The sequence below is a fragment of the Trichosurus vulpecula genome, chromosome 8 (genome assembly GCF_011100635.1).
Source record: "Trichosurus vulpecula isolate mTriVul1 chromosome 8, mTriVul1.pri, whole genome shotgun sequence".
NCBI lineage: Eukaryota > Metazoa > Chordata > Mammalia > Diprotodontia > Phalangeridae > Trichosurus > Trichosurus vulpecula.
This window is the reverse complement of record NC_050580.1, coordinates 115,086,303-115,101,464: the sequence shown is the minus strand read 5'-3', so window position 1 is coordinate 115,101,464 and position 15,162 is coordinate 115,086,303. Positions and strand designations below refer to the sequence as shown.

At 38.6% G+C, this 15,162-nt stretch overlaps 1 protein-coding gene across 2 annotated transcripts in view; it reads right to left on the bottom strand.

Annotated features, from left to right (window-relative positions):
* Nucleotides 1-15,162, bottom strand: part of PDE8A (phosphodiesterase 8A) — a 253,472-nt gene that overhangs the window by 24,246 nt on the left and 214,064 nt on the right. For both annotated transcript variants that reach the window (XM_036734908.1, XM_036734909.1), the window contains 4 exons: nucleotides 12,051-12,099; nucleotides 11,651-11,783; nucleotides 8,266-8,464; nucleotides 1,964-2,181 (listed from right to left, as the gene is read on the bottom strand). In XM_036734908.1, the coding sequence (XP_036590803.1) occupies nucleotides 1,964-2,181; nucleotides 8,266-8,464; nucleotides 11,651-11,783; nucleotides 12,051-12,099 (599 nt within the window). The remainder of the gene's footprint in view (nucleotides 1-1,963; nucleotides 2,182-8,265; nucleotides 8,465-11,650; nucleotides 11,784-12,050; nucleotides 12,100-15,162) is intronic.

Genomic DNA, 15,162 nt, shown 5'->3' with positions numbered 1-15,162 from the left:
AGCTTATCAATATCCCTCCTAAATGGAGGCACCCAGAACTGAAGGAAATATTCCAGATGTCAAACTAAGGGAGAGCGTGTTAGGACTAACATTTCCCTAAGTGCTATCCACACTATGCCTTTCTCATTGCAGGGACATCACTTTTTTCATTGAGATTGAAACCATTTGTTTCAGTATTAGAAGTAGGTGGGATCAATATGTTTCTGGAAACTGACAAGAATTTCTGTTCTCAATTTTACTTCTCCAAGGGAAATTCTTGGGCTCTCTGAAATTGTTGTTATTCAGTTGTGTCCCAACTCTTCATGATCCTGTGGACCACAGCATGCCAATACTGTCCATGGGGTTTTCTTGGCAAGGATACAGAAGTAGTTTGCCATTTCCTTCTCCAGTGGATTAAGGAAAACAGAGGTTAAGTGTCTTGCTCAAGATGACACAGCTATTAAGTGTCTGAAGCCAGATTTGAACTCAGGTCTTCCTGACTCCAGGCCCAGCATTCTATCCACTGAGCCACCTAACTGCCCCTTTTGCTCTGCAATAGTAATATTCTCTTCCTCTCTATTCCACATTGGTTCAGGAGACTGATCACTCTCTTCCCTGCCTAGCCCCTAAGGGTAGAAATCTTGATTTATTCTGTCCTTAAAATTTTTTTTCCATTCATTCATAGCTGTGATTTCATTACAGTAATTTCTAGTGAGGAAACTTCCTCTACGAATGCAGACTGATAATTATTCTGCAATTTATAGGCTTAGAGAGTTGCCTAGAGCAATGAGAAGCTAAAAGACTTGCCTGTGGTCATACAGTCAATATATGTCACTGGCAGGACTCAGAGCCACTGTCTTCCTGACTCCAAGGCTGTCTTCATCTCCTACTCCTTCCTTGCTCCAGATAAAACTTTTTATCCATAAAATTGAGAAATTTTTAGCATTTTGTAGAAGACATTCAATGGGTAAATGCTACCCTGTCAATCATCTTCTAATGGTATGACACTATCTTTATGAATATTTTTCTTGAAATTTATACATAATCTGTGGCTCAGAATCACAAGTCTGGGTTCAATTTAGAAGGCTTCTCAGTAATGACACTACAGGAGGAGATCTTAAACATTTTTGTGTCATGGACCCTTCTGGCAGTCTATGGATGGACCCTTTCTCAGAAAAATGTTTTTAAATGCATAAAATACAATACATAGGATTGCAAAGGAAACTGGCTATATTAAAATGGAGTTATGAAAAGATTAAACAAAACAAGTTCATTAACTCTAGGTTAAGAAATCTTATTTTATAGCTTTTTTTTTTGGTCCCTACAAAAAATTTCTATGGGAATGTCTGAATCTGATTAATCTTTCTTTTTTTTTTTTTTTGAGGCAATTGGGGTTAAGTGACTTGCCCAGGGTTACACAGCTAGTAAGTATCTGAGGTAAGATTTGAACTCAGGTACTCCTGACTCCAGGGCCAAGGCTCTATTCACTGCACCACCTAGCTGTCCCTGAATTTAATTAATTTCTAACTTTTTCCTAAGGATATTCACTTTTCCTTCAAGCATCAAGCTAACAAGACAAATAGATCAAGTTTATTCCACACAAGAAGGAACATAGAAGGGGTGCATACCAAGCATTTAGTCAGTCAAGAAAATTTTCCCCTCTAGCAGGTCCTACATCCCCCAGGGACTTATTTCACTTGAGAATGCAGACCTAGAGTTCCTCATGCAGAAAAAGAATTTAGGGTTGCTAGGGATTCAAGGTGAGCTTCCTCTTTCTATATTCTTTTCTGATTCCCATCAGAAAGCCAGGCTTTGCACAACACTCCTAGGCATACAGAAGCCTCAAGAAACCACTAAAAATTCTGCAACTGAGTAGAAAAAGTTGTCATGGCTACAATGGCAATATCACCAGCAATAAAGTACGATAAGCATTTAAAAAGACAGAAGCTAAAATATATGGAATAGATCAACACTTTGGCTTTACCTCTCCATGTTTTTAAATATATTGCATTTTTCATCTCGGATAGTGAGCTGGAAAGCTAGGGCTGCATGGTGGCTCTCCAGTACGGCAGTATCATTATATAAAATTGCCAGCTCACTCCCTGCATTACACAGGAATGAGTTTGTTCTTCCAGGGTGATCCACATCATGGACAGTGGCAGCAATGAGAGCAGCAACTTCATCAATTGGGTCTAAAGTTTGCTAGGGAGAAAAAGAGATTAAAAAAATTCAAGTTATCTTATGCCTGAAGTGTCTGTGCCCTTTGGCCAAAGATCCCAGTGTGAGGCATATATACTTCAAGGAGATCAAAATAGTCATATCAGCACTTTTTCTGGTGTGTATGTGTGTGTGTGTGTGTGTGTGTGTGTGTATGAGAAAGGGGGGGGGAAGCAGTAGAAACAAAGCACACATATGTGCCAATCAACTGCAGAATGGGTAAATGAGTTTTGGCACACAGACATAGTAGAATATTATTGACCTGTAAGAAGTGATGATCATGCCATTCCCCAACTGACAAATGATCAGAAGATATGATCAGTTTTCAGATGAAGTAATCAAAACTATCTATAGCCATATGAAAAAATACTCTATCAATATAGACTAGAGAAATGCAAATTAAAACCATTCTGAGGTACCACTTCATACTTAATAGATAGGCTAATAGAACAGCAAAGGTAAATGACAAATGTTGGTGGGGATGTGGGAAAAATGAGACATTAATGCACTGTTGGTGGAGTTGTAAACTGATTCAACGATTCTGTAGAGCAATTTGGAACTATGCCCAAAGGGTTATAAAACCAGGCATATCTTTTAAGCTAGCAATATCCCCAAAGAGCTAAAAAACAAAAAGGAAAAAGATCTATCTGTACAAAAATATTTATAGCAGTTCTTTTCTGGGGCTCAAGAATTAGAAATTGAGGGGATGCCCATTAATTGGGGAATAGCTGAACAAATTGTGGTATATGATTATGATGGAATACTATTGCCCTATAGGAAATGATGAGCAGGATGTTCTCAGAGAAACCTGGAAAGATTTAGATGAACTGATGCAAAGTGAAATGTTCTGTGTACAAAGTAAGAGCAATACTGTAAGATGATCAACTGTGAATGACTTAGCTATTTTCAGCAATACAACAATCCAAGACAGCTCTGAAGGACTTAGGATGAAAAATGCTATCCATCCAGACAAAGAACTGATGATATCTAAATGCAGAATGCAGACTGAAGCATACTTTTTGGTCTATGTTTTCTTTCACAACATGACTATTATGGAAATGTTTTGCATGACCACACATGTATAACCTGTATCGAATGGTTTGCTTCTCAGTGAGGAGGGATGGGGAAGGAGGAATTTGGAACTCAAAGTTTTAAAAATGAATGTTAAAAATTGTCCTTTACACGTAACTGGGGAAAAATAAAGTACTAAATGAATTTTAAAAAATTTAAAAAAAGAAATGATGATCATGACAAATACTGAGAAGCGCAGGAAGATGCATATGAACTGACGTGAAGTAAAGTTAGTAGAACTAGAAAGACAATCTACAACATGACCAAAACAATGTAAATAGAAAGAATAAAAACTGAAACTAAATGTTGTGTCATCAGAATGGCCAGGACTAGCTCCAGAAAAGAGATGAAAAAAAATAGAGAAGTAGGAGATTATGCATATGTGATATTGTGTTTACTGTGAAATTTGATCAATCTGTCAGTTAGTTTTGCTGAAATGATTTTTCCTCCACTTTCTGTTTTATTCTTTATTTTAATGGAAGGCTTGCTGGATAGTGGGGTAGAGGGAAAGAGAAAGTATTTGAAAATGAAGCTGATATAAAAACAAAAAAATCAATAATTTTTAAATAATAAAAAAAACCTTGCTGTAGGATTTGGATGACTTAGGAAAAGGGTATGACTGCCAGAAGAAAAATGCCCTAGGTGTAGTTTACTACTCCGGTTTTTGTGATATCTAAGAACCATAAGTGAAGCGGATGTCAATCAGTTGGTGAATGGCTAAACAAATTGTTTAGACAATTTGTCTAATAGGACAAAAATATAATAGGATATTACCAATGTTCTTAGGATGGATACAATTGGGGGTTTCTTGTGAAAAGTGCATTACTACATGACAAAATCCAAGTTTCCAACCCCCAATTGTGAAAACATGTCTGCAATAACACTGGGAAATAACAGACTAGGTGACAAACAAATCTGAATCTGCCACTTGACTCTCACACAGCAAAGTCTAAACTTTCTCAGAAAACTGGACAAGGAGTCGGAAAAATGTGGAGTGATCAGCTTTGCATCTATGCCCCCTTTCAGCACTCTAGATTCCAGCTGACATTCCATCAGAGAGTAGCCAGTTGGTACACACTAAGAAACCTTTCATTCATTTCATTCATAATTAAATGGTGTAGTGAAACTTCAGTTGATGGAGGCAGCTCTCTCCCTGAGGTCGTAAAGAGTTTATTATAAATAAAGGGTAAGTTCTTTAGAGTTTTTTTTAAACACTACTAGCTGTTGATGGATCAATAGACTATCCAAAAATATCATTTTTCCCCTTTGTTCTTGGTAAAAGAGTTCATTTTTCATAAGAACATCAGACCGTAAGTTCATAGAAGGCAATTAGGGATAAAGCCACCATTTCTTATCCATTTATAAAAGATCATTCCTGAGCTTTCAAGCCAGCTGCATTAAGCTAAAGTGACCCTTCATTGTGAGAAAAGCATCCAATCCAGCATTTTTTTCATACAGAGTAATGTCTAGGCTAACAGTCGTTCTTGTAAAATCTTGGGGCTCAATCCAAAATGTTTTCAGTTTTGGACAGAGCAGGAGGGTGGTGTGAACCAGGTTACACTACTAGTCTCTGGCTGTGCTGTATTTGTTTGAGGTTTCATCTAGGGGCAAAGATCAGGAAGCAAAACTGAAAAACCTCTATCTCCATTGTAACCCTTCCCATCTTTCCTATCATGGGTTCTCACATCTCAATGATAGCACTAAAGTTCTTTCGAAACTAGCAAAATCAGGCCTTTCTGCTCTCCTTCTTCACAACTTTATCCAAAGTATGGTATTCAGTTGACTTTAGACCTGAGCGGCTTTTAGGTATTATGTTTCTCTGGGACATTAAACACCGATCCGTAATTCTGAAGAATTTAAAATTGGGTGGAAAGAATGACAGACCTAGGGAATCAGGAGACAGTGATTCTAGTTCAGTCCTGGCACCAGACCTTACTAGTTTTGAACTGTTTGGAGAGCTAATACAAAGCTGAGTTTCCTTGACTGTGAAGCAGCAGTTGGGAGAGGAATGGACTAAATAATCTCTAAGGTCCAGGTCAGTTCTTAAGTGTTCAAAGTAGAATTTGAATGCAGATTTTCCTGACTCCAAGTCCACTATGTCATGTTGTTCCTCTAATATGACAAACTTTGTTGATTAAAAGCCAAAAAGTTTAAGTTCAAGGTGTCCCTCCTCTCTGTCTACTGAATACGTGGAATGCTCATTTGCCAGTGTCTACAGTTTCCAAATGAAGGTCTTTAACTTTAAGAATCAGACAAATTTAGACCAGGTCAATGGACAGGTATAAAAAGAAAGCAAAGTATCATTTCTTAGCATCAGAGATACTAAGAAATACTTGTATTAAGTATATTATACTAAGAAATACTTAGTATCAGAGATAAGAAAATGAGTCTTGCATAGGAAGTTGAAATTCTTCCGTGTCTCAGCATATTTATTATCTTGGTCTTTTTTTGACAAGGAACTCTGAGTAGAATAAAAGTTCCCATGGTGTGCTGGCCTGCTCTTAGGACTTGATTATTTCAAGGTCTAGCTTAAGACAGGGTTGGGGAGGTATAACTCATGCCTCAAATGGAATGGTCACAGCAGGCAATGTTTTACATCTTAACATTTTCTATTCCTATTTTTTTTCCTATCCTAAAAATAGAAATGCTAGAAAAATTCCTTATGAACTAAGCTCTTTACTTTTATACTAAGAAGGCAAATGGAGTGAAACCACAATATTTATCTATGTATTTTCCTGTTCCTGTTTTGAGAAGAAAATTTAAAAACATGTTTTCCCCAAATAATTCTCTGACCCAACTTCCTCCCCTTCCCCTCCACCCCGTTCCCAAAAGAGGTATCTTCAAATGGAAGATACTAGAAACTCCAAAGCAGAAAATGGGAAAGGAAAGAAAACCCTAAATGTCAACGCCTTCCTGAATTCACCTGAATACCACTTTCTTCTCATTCTCGCTGTCTCTTCTAACATGTATGTAGTTGATATCCCACTTAAAGCAGTCTTTCTGTGTCTCTCTGAGTCATGGCAGGAAAGGGTTAATGACATAAGATTGGGATTCCAATTAATCTGGCTTCTGTTTGCTGTGGAACAGGAGAAGTTCTTTAATAAATGTGGGTAAGAATTTCAAGGACTGATCTCATGATGCCAAGTGGGATGGTGGTGAAATATCAAAATCCAGATGTTCACTGAATTCCTCCCCTCTCTCTGCTTTTAGAATAAAAATTTGTGGGGTAATAGAGGAAAACTATGCAAATAAGTAGGATATTTTTTCTTATTGCTTAAAATTTTTTTCCAAATCTCTCAACTTAAAAATCATAATATAATGGAGGAGGGAAGAACTAGATGATCTCAAAGGTGTTTTGTGAACCTATGATCTGAATGTTAAGCCATTTGGGTATGACTAGGAAGTAAAAAACTCTTTTTGCCAGAATCGATTTCTTTAGAGAGAAATAATTAAAAAAAACTAACATGGGGTGAGGTGGAATAAGTTTGATTTTGAAAGCAATGGCATTGAAGCTTTTTGTTTTTTTAAATTCCTGAATGAAGACTAAAAGCAATGGCGGTTTCCCTTCAGCAGGCTGGGCCTTCAAAGTGAATACGGATAGCCGTTTAAATGGGCAGAGATGTTTTGGGTAAAGTCTCATTATTGCACCAGGAACTGAAAAGTATTACTTGTAGCAGCCAGAAGGGGTGAGCTGAGACATGAAAGAACCTCACTCTTTCTCCTCCCCCAGCTCTCTGGCTCCTGCCCACCCACCTCTGGATGCTTTTAGCATCTCTCCTCAGCTGCAGCTCCTGCATGTTGAAAGCAAGTTACAAAAGAACTAATTTTGTAATAATAAAACTTACTTCTTAATTAAAAACACAAGGGATCAAGAGTGGGAAAAGAAAAGAAAAAAAAAGACTCAGAATTAACCAGGTGTGAACTGTCAGACTCAGTGATGTTGTGTTGATTGGTTTTGCTGAACTGCTTCACTGCCCACCCCCCTATTTCTTTTTTATTATTTGCTACAAAAGATGGCTCTCTGGGGAAGGGAAGAGAGGAGGGGCTGAATTTGAAAATGAAGGCGAAAGGACAAAAAGCATCTAGTCAGACTGGGAATGAATAACAACCACTGTTACCAGTTTTCCTGTTTCATAGAATGTCAGAGCTGGAAGGGGTATTTGGAAGCCCATGATCCCTACACCTCCTTATTTCATATACCAATATACCATGGAGCGATGATTTCTTAGGTGTGGGACCTAGGGGTGGGAAGGCCAACCAGTCTGTCACTTACTAGGTGTGCCTTTTTGAGTCATACGTACACTGTGAGCTCTCTGAGGGCAGGGATTGTACTCCCTTTTGCATTTGTATGTTCATGACCTAGCACAGTGTAGAGCACATAGTAGAAGGAGAAGGGGGAGGGCAGAAGCATTTATATAGTGCCTACTATTTGTCAGACACTCTAAGTGCTTTTTATAAATAGCATCTCATTTGATCCTCACAACAACCCTGGCGGGGGCGGGGGGGGACTGCTATTATCATCCCCATTTTACAGTTGAAAAAATTGAGGCAAAGAGAAGTGGAGTGACTGTCACACAGCTAGTATTTGAGGCCACATTTGAACTCAGGTCTTTTATCCACTGTGCCACCTAGGTGCCCCATAATAAATGTTGATTGACTGATTGAGAGAATTACCTGAGGCTCAGGTCACAGAGCTAGTAACTATCAAGAAGGGGGACCTGAACCTAGGTCTTCATGACTCGAGGTTTAGCGTTTTATCTATTTAAGTGGATAAAACTCTTTATCCAATTAAACAATGACGTTGCCTCCTTATAGAGAAGGAAAAGAGATGAAACTGTCCAGGGCACAGATGGGACTTGAACCCAAGTGTCCCAACGACCATCTTTTCCCTCCAACATGCTGCCTCCGATCAGCTGTGTGACCTGTTGAGTATTGGCTGCCTCCGTCCCTCCTCCCTCCACATACTGATAAATGTGCATGTTCCAAAAGGCAGCTTACCTTGACTCTTTCCTTAGAAAGGAAGTAGGCAGTGGCATGAAGTACATCTGCAGAGTGTGTAGAATTGTGGTAGGAGTTAGATGAATGGTAGTTGGCTTCAATGATTTGCAACCAAGACCGTAGAGTTGACTCAGAGCAATTTAGGAATTCACAGATTCCAAAGCGAGCAAAAATCTTGAGACCAAGATAAACCAACGGCCTACAGAGAAAAACATTCACAACACTGAAACATGGAGCCAGGCCTGGAGGACAAAGTTTGTCAATACGGAGGCTCTTGAGTGTTTCAAGCCAGAAATGTCACACTCAGCCCTACAATTCAGACAGAGGGCCCTGGTTCACAAAGATCACTCAAGTTTGGTTTTTGACAATGTTTCTGGCAATTAGAAAAAGAAAAGTTAGCATCGAGGTTGTCTGCATGCCAACTCAATGCATTTCAACAAACACTTGCCAAATGCCTACCGTGTATAGAGAATTAGAATATAAGCTCAGTGATAACAGGGATTGTTACATTCTTGTTCTTATATTCCCAGTACCTAGCACATAGCAGGCATTTTAAAATACTTGTTGATTTAAAAAATCCTTTCCTGATCCTAATCTTTTTTAAAAAATTATTTTTTTTAATCGTTCTTTTCTTTTAAAATTTTGAGTTTTAGATTCTCTCCCTCCCATCCATTGAGAAGGCAAAAAATTATGATATCAAATATATATGTGAAATCATGTAAAACATATTTTCATATGAGCCATATCACAAAACAAAGCAATTCAATTTGCACTCAAGTCATCATTCTTTTCTCTGGAAGTGGATAGCATTTTTTCATCATGAGTCCTTTGGAACTGTCTTAGATCATTGTGTTGATCAGAGTATCCAAGTCTTTGATAATTGATCATCATTACAACATTGCTGTTACTGTGTGCAATATTATCCTGGTTCTTCTCACTTCACTTTGAATCAGTTCATATAGAGCTTGTCGTGTTTTTTTCTGAAACCACCTCCCTCATCACTTCTTATAGCACATAGAACTTCATCATAATCATATGTCACAACTTGTTCAGTCATTCCTCAATTGAGGAGTATCCCTCAAGTTCAAATTCTTTGCCACCACAAAAAGAGCTACTCTAAATATTTTTGTATATATAGTCCTTTTCCTTGCATCTGTTTGGGGTACAAACCTAGTAGCAATATTACCAGATCAAAGGGTACACAAAGTTTTATAGCACTCTAAGCATAGTTCCAGATTGTTCTCCAGAATGGCTGGACCAGCTCACTACTCCATCAACAATTCATTAATGTACCTATTTTCCCTCATCCTCACAAGCATTTGTCATTTCTGATAGGTATGAGGTGGTACCTCAGAATTGTTTTAATTTGCATTTCTTTAATCAATAGCAATTTAGAGCATTTTTTATATGACAATAGATAACTTTGATTTCTTCTTCTGAAAACTTCATATCACTTGACCATTTATCAAGTGGGGAATGGCCCTTAGTTTTGTAAATTTGACTCAGCTATCTATAAATATGAGAAATGAGGCCTTTATCAGAGAAACTTGCTCTAAAATTTTTCGATATCACTTCATTGTCTATGGTAACTTTTAGCAAAATGTAGTTTCCTTGATTATCTCTTTTAATTAGGTCTTCTTTTGCTTTGTCTGAGATCATGATTGCAACCCCTGTCTTTTTTACTTCAGCTGGAGCATAATACATTCTGCTCTAGCTCTTTATTTTAACTCTGTGTGTACCCTTTTTGTTTCAAGTGTGTTTCTTATACATAACATAATGGGGGATTCTGGTTTCTAATCCATTCTGCTATCCACTTCTGTTTTATGGGTGAGCTCATCCCAATCCTATTCATAGTAATGATTACTGTGTATTTCCCTCCATCCTATATTCTTTTGTTTATCCTTCTCTCCCTTTTTATCTTGTCCCTCCTTAAAAGTTTGTTTTGCTTCCAATTCCTCCCTTAATCCACCCTCTCTTTTATCACACACACACACATACCCCCTGTCTCTTATCCTCTTCTCTTCCTGTTGGGTAAGATAGATTTCTATACCAACTGAGTGTGTGCGTGCAAGGGTGTGTGTGTGTATGTGCGCCAATTCTCAAGACAGTAAAGTTCAAGCATTCCCTGCTCCCCATTTTTCCCTCCACTGTAAAAGCTCTTCCTTGCACACATCTTTTATGTGAGAAAATTTTCCCCATTCTACCTCTACCTTCCCCCTTCTCCCAGTACATCCTTCTTTCTTACTCCTACTTTAAAAAAATCATTCCAACATCATTAACTCATACCTGTGCCTTCTATCTGCATAGCCTCCTTCTATCTCCCCTAACAGTTATAAAGTTCTTAGGAGTTACATATATCATCTTCTCATATGGGAATATAAAAAGTTTAAGTTTATTGGGTCCTTTATGATTACTCTTTCAGGTTTACCGTTTTTTTATTGGAGGGGGGAGGGCAGGGCAATTGCGGTTAAGTGACTTGCCCAAGGTCACACAGCTAGTAAGTGTGTCAAGTGTCTGAGGCTGGATTTGAACTCAGGTCCTCCTGATTCCAGGGCCTGTGCTCTACTCACTGCGCCACCTAGCTGTCCGTATGTTTACCTTTTTATGCTATTCTTTAGTCTTCTGTTTGAATGTCAGATTTTCTATTCAGCTCTGATCTTTTCATTAGCAATGCTCAGAAGTTCTCTATTTCATTAAATATCCTTTTTTCCCCCCTGAAGGATCATATTCAGTTTTGTTGGGTAGTTTGTTGTAGCTCTAGATCCTTGGCATTCCAGAATATCATATTATAAGCTCTCCCTCCTTTAACATGAATGTGTGTGTGTGTGTGTGTGTGTGTGTGTGTGTGTGTGTGTGTGTATTTAAAATAATTTATTTTTAGTTTTCAACATAATTTATTTTTAGTTTTCAACATTTATTTCCACAAGATTTTGAGTTACAAATTTTCTCCTCATCTCTACCCTCCCCCCACCCCAAGATGGCATGTATTCTAATTGCCCCTTTCCCCAATCTGCCCTCCCTTCTATCACCCCATCCCCCTTACTTTCTTATATGGCCAGATAGATTTCTATACCCCATTGCCTATATATCTTATTTCCCAGTCAACATGCATATATATTTTTTAACATATATAGATATATATGTGTGTGTGTATATACATATAAACATATGCATATACATATATACACATACATATATAAAGATATATATGCATATACTTAGATATCTATAATCATACTCATATATAGACAGATGCATTCATATGCATCTATGTAAGGCCGCACTATACTTATTTGTCCTCTGTTTCTCTGAGGGTGGATAACCTTGTCCTTCATAAGCCCAAGTCTTTCCATATTTTGTATTGTAAGACTTGAGGGTTACTAACCTTTTGTGAGTGGCAGCCTCCAGTTCAAAAATGTTAAAGTCCCAGTACTCTTCATTTTCCATGGCCTGTGCTATCCGTGGTGGGATGTCATTAAGGGAGATAGAAATAAAATTGCTTGGAACCTGATGAAGTTCTGCAAATGGATATATTTCAGGAGAGAAACAAAATTAGAAGTCTATATTTGTTGAAACATTTCTTAACACAGCATTTGCTTTATGGAACCAAAAAGACTCCGTTATTTCTGAAATTTAAAAAAAACCAATGACTTTGCTATACTAGTAAACCTCTAGGAAATAAAAATTAGAAAAAATGCCATTTGGGAATTTTTACGTGAGCAAGCTATTTTTCAATGCCATTGTGTGCCAAGGCACCAAAACTGAAAAAAAATAAAACAACTTACGTTTTGATGAAAAAATGTATTCATTCCCCGACAACCTTCGTAAACCATCCTATTAAAAATGGGATAAAATGAAAAAGAAAGAAAAACAAAGCTGTTAGAAACATTCTTTTTGACATCACACATCCAGGCTGTGCTGATTACCCCCAATCACTTCTCAAGGGGTAAGGAGAGGGTAGCTTACTGACTCAGTCAACAGCTGGTAACTGTGCCTCTGGTGTGCACTAATTTAGTAATGTGCTAGTCACTGGGGGGCCTACAATAGATATGGAAGACTCAGTCCCTGACCTGGAAGAGTTTAAGAGCTACTTGAAAGGCCAGGGTGTGCACTAAAAAAGATTTGAGAACAATGTAAGACAGGGCACGGTCCAGCATTGCATTGTGGGCTATGGACAGACAATAATCAGTAGCACAGGGGAGGTCAAGAAGGGAAAAGAGCCACGTGTGCACTGGAGTAGTCAAGGTTGGCCTCGTGGTAACACTTAAATGGACCTTGAAGAAGGACAAGGATTTCGATAGGTTTAGAGCAAGGGGTAGGGCATTCCAGGAATGGGGATGGGCCCGAATGATGATGCAGAGAGATCCATTTGGAAGGAGTGTGAGGTGAGGTAAGTATCATAACATTTACACAGATCCTTACAGTTTGCAAAGCAAATATAATCTCCTTTGAGTCTCAAAATGATCCAGTGAGGGTATGATTACAGGTATTGTCATCCTCATTTTACACAAATCAAACAGGCTGAGAGGTTCAAGGATTTGTACCTAGTCAGAAAGATAGCATTTGGGGGGGGATTTGAACCCTGGTCTGCCTGACTTGAAAATCTAGCTCTCTATATACTGTGCCATGCTGCCTCTCAGGAAAAACTTAGCCTGAGGGGAACGAAAGGTATACATTGGGATGTGGTAGGAGCTAAGGCTGGATAGGGCTAAGTCAGCTTGTAGAAGGCCTTAAATGCCATAGGATTTAGCCTTAATATTTCTGATTTCACCAAAGATCTGTGGTTGCAACGTTATGGGTATTCCTGCTCTCCATACAAAACATAGTGTCTGTACAGCTTATGATTATTGATCTAGAAAGGAACCTTGAGGGTCCGTCTAGTCAAATTCCCACCCCCTCCTTTTATTTTCTTTTTTACAGAGAAGTTAAATGAGTTGTCTGAGGTCTCAAAAGTTGTAAGCATCTGAGGCAGGATCTGAACTCAGGTCCCCTGACTCCAGATCTAATGGCTTTTCTGCTGTACTATGCAATTTCCTGAAGTGCTATGGGCAACATATTTCACCACCTGTTGGCCAACTTCTCATGACGAATGTCACTTACTCTGGATAGGCTAACCCTTGGATGGCAGAGACACAGTTCATCCATGACCCCCAAATTAAGGCCTTTTTCTAGCTTTGTCAGACCAGCTAGAGCTTGTGTTCCAATGATATGGCCGTTAAGATCTCAGGGACATCTTCACATCATTATGAAATTTTTAAGGAGATAGTCAATAAAAAAAATCACCATGAAGTCGTGAGCAACTGAGTGTAATGATGAAAGGACTATTAATCTGATGGTGATAGGAGGAATCATAAGAAAGAGACTAGTGATAAACTAGGAGGTTTTTATAGTCATTCAGGTAAGAAGCTATGAGGTCCAGGACTAAAATGTTAGCAATGATGATCGAGATGAGGGGGAGAAAACCTGAGAGACATTTTGAAGAAAGGATCAACATGCCTTATACCTGGCTGACTCTGAAAGACAAAGGAATGGCAGAGGCAAAAGGATGGGAATGTGGTACGGTAGAAAGAAATGCTGGATTTGAAGTCAAAGGACCTGAGTTCAAATCCAGGGTCAGCTACTCACTACCTGTGTGTGCTGGGTAAGTCAACCTCTCCGGGTTTCATTTTTCTCATCTGGAAAATAGACTATGTGACTGCTAAGGTTCAACCTTGACCCAAATCTGTGGTCCTGTGACTAGAGTATTTATAGTTTGAGAGACTAGAGATACTGATGACAGGCATAGGGAAGTTTGAGGGGAGATATGAGGGAGAACAGCAAATAGAGGCCAGAGTGGGACCAGAAAAAGGACACTATTGTGGGAGTCTGGAAACCTGGGTTCTAGTACTCTGCTGCTCAACCATCTTCTTCATTTCTTATTGATTTTTTAGATCACATTTTTAACCTTTTCTCCTCTTCTCAAATTCTCAACCTTACCTTAGGTTCTTCCTCAACAGACGACGTCCCTCCTACTTTACTAAACAGAATGGAAGGAAGTGGGGGTTCAGAACTGTGATTTCTGTAACGTAGTGAACAGCGAAGGGTAGAATAGACTACAACCACCCTCAGAGGGCAGCTAGGTGGCGCAGTGGATAGAGCACTGGACTTGGAATCAGTTACACTCATCTTCCTAAGTTCAAATCTGGCCTCAGACACTTAGTAGCTGTGTGACCCTGTTTGCCTTGGTTCCCTCATCTGTAAAACAAGCTGCAGAAGAAAACAGCAAACTATTCCAATTCTTTACCACAAAAACCCCAAATGGGGTCACAAAGAGTTGGAAATGACTGAACAACAGCAACACCCTCTAAGGCTCCTTTTTTTTTATTTTTTAAATCATTTTCTATTCATAAGGCTCTAATTTCTAGATGGTCAAATTGGGAAAATCCAATTCAGCTCTTTGTGAGGAATGAACCTTTCTTTTTTTTTTAAAAGTTTCAAAAAATTTACTTTTTGAACTTCTTTCTTAAAGTAACACTGCTGTCTTTAGGTAGGTGAACATATGACCACTGGAGCCATTTTTAGCTTGGTTGTGTTTTTGCACCTGTAGGATAAACAGAATTTTAAAACTCATGGGTGAGACCTCTGAACTCAAAAAACAAAAGTAGTGCCTTCAGTTCCTGTTTCATGATCTCTATGTACTGCTAGTTGGGACTTTTCCGAAATGGTGAGTGAGGCTGTTCTCCTACTGGAGGACGTCTCTTCAATTCCAATGGCTCTTTCCTATACATATCTAACACCTTTTTAGTGCTGAACACAGCATGCTGAGTATGTTGGATGTTTGGTAATTGTAGCTCACTAACTTGCAGATGAACCAGAGGTCTTGTGGAAAAATCCAACAGTTTTGGTTGAACTTAGCTA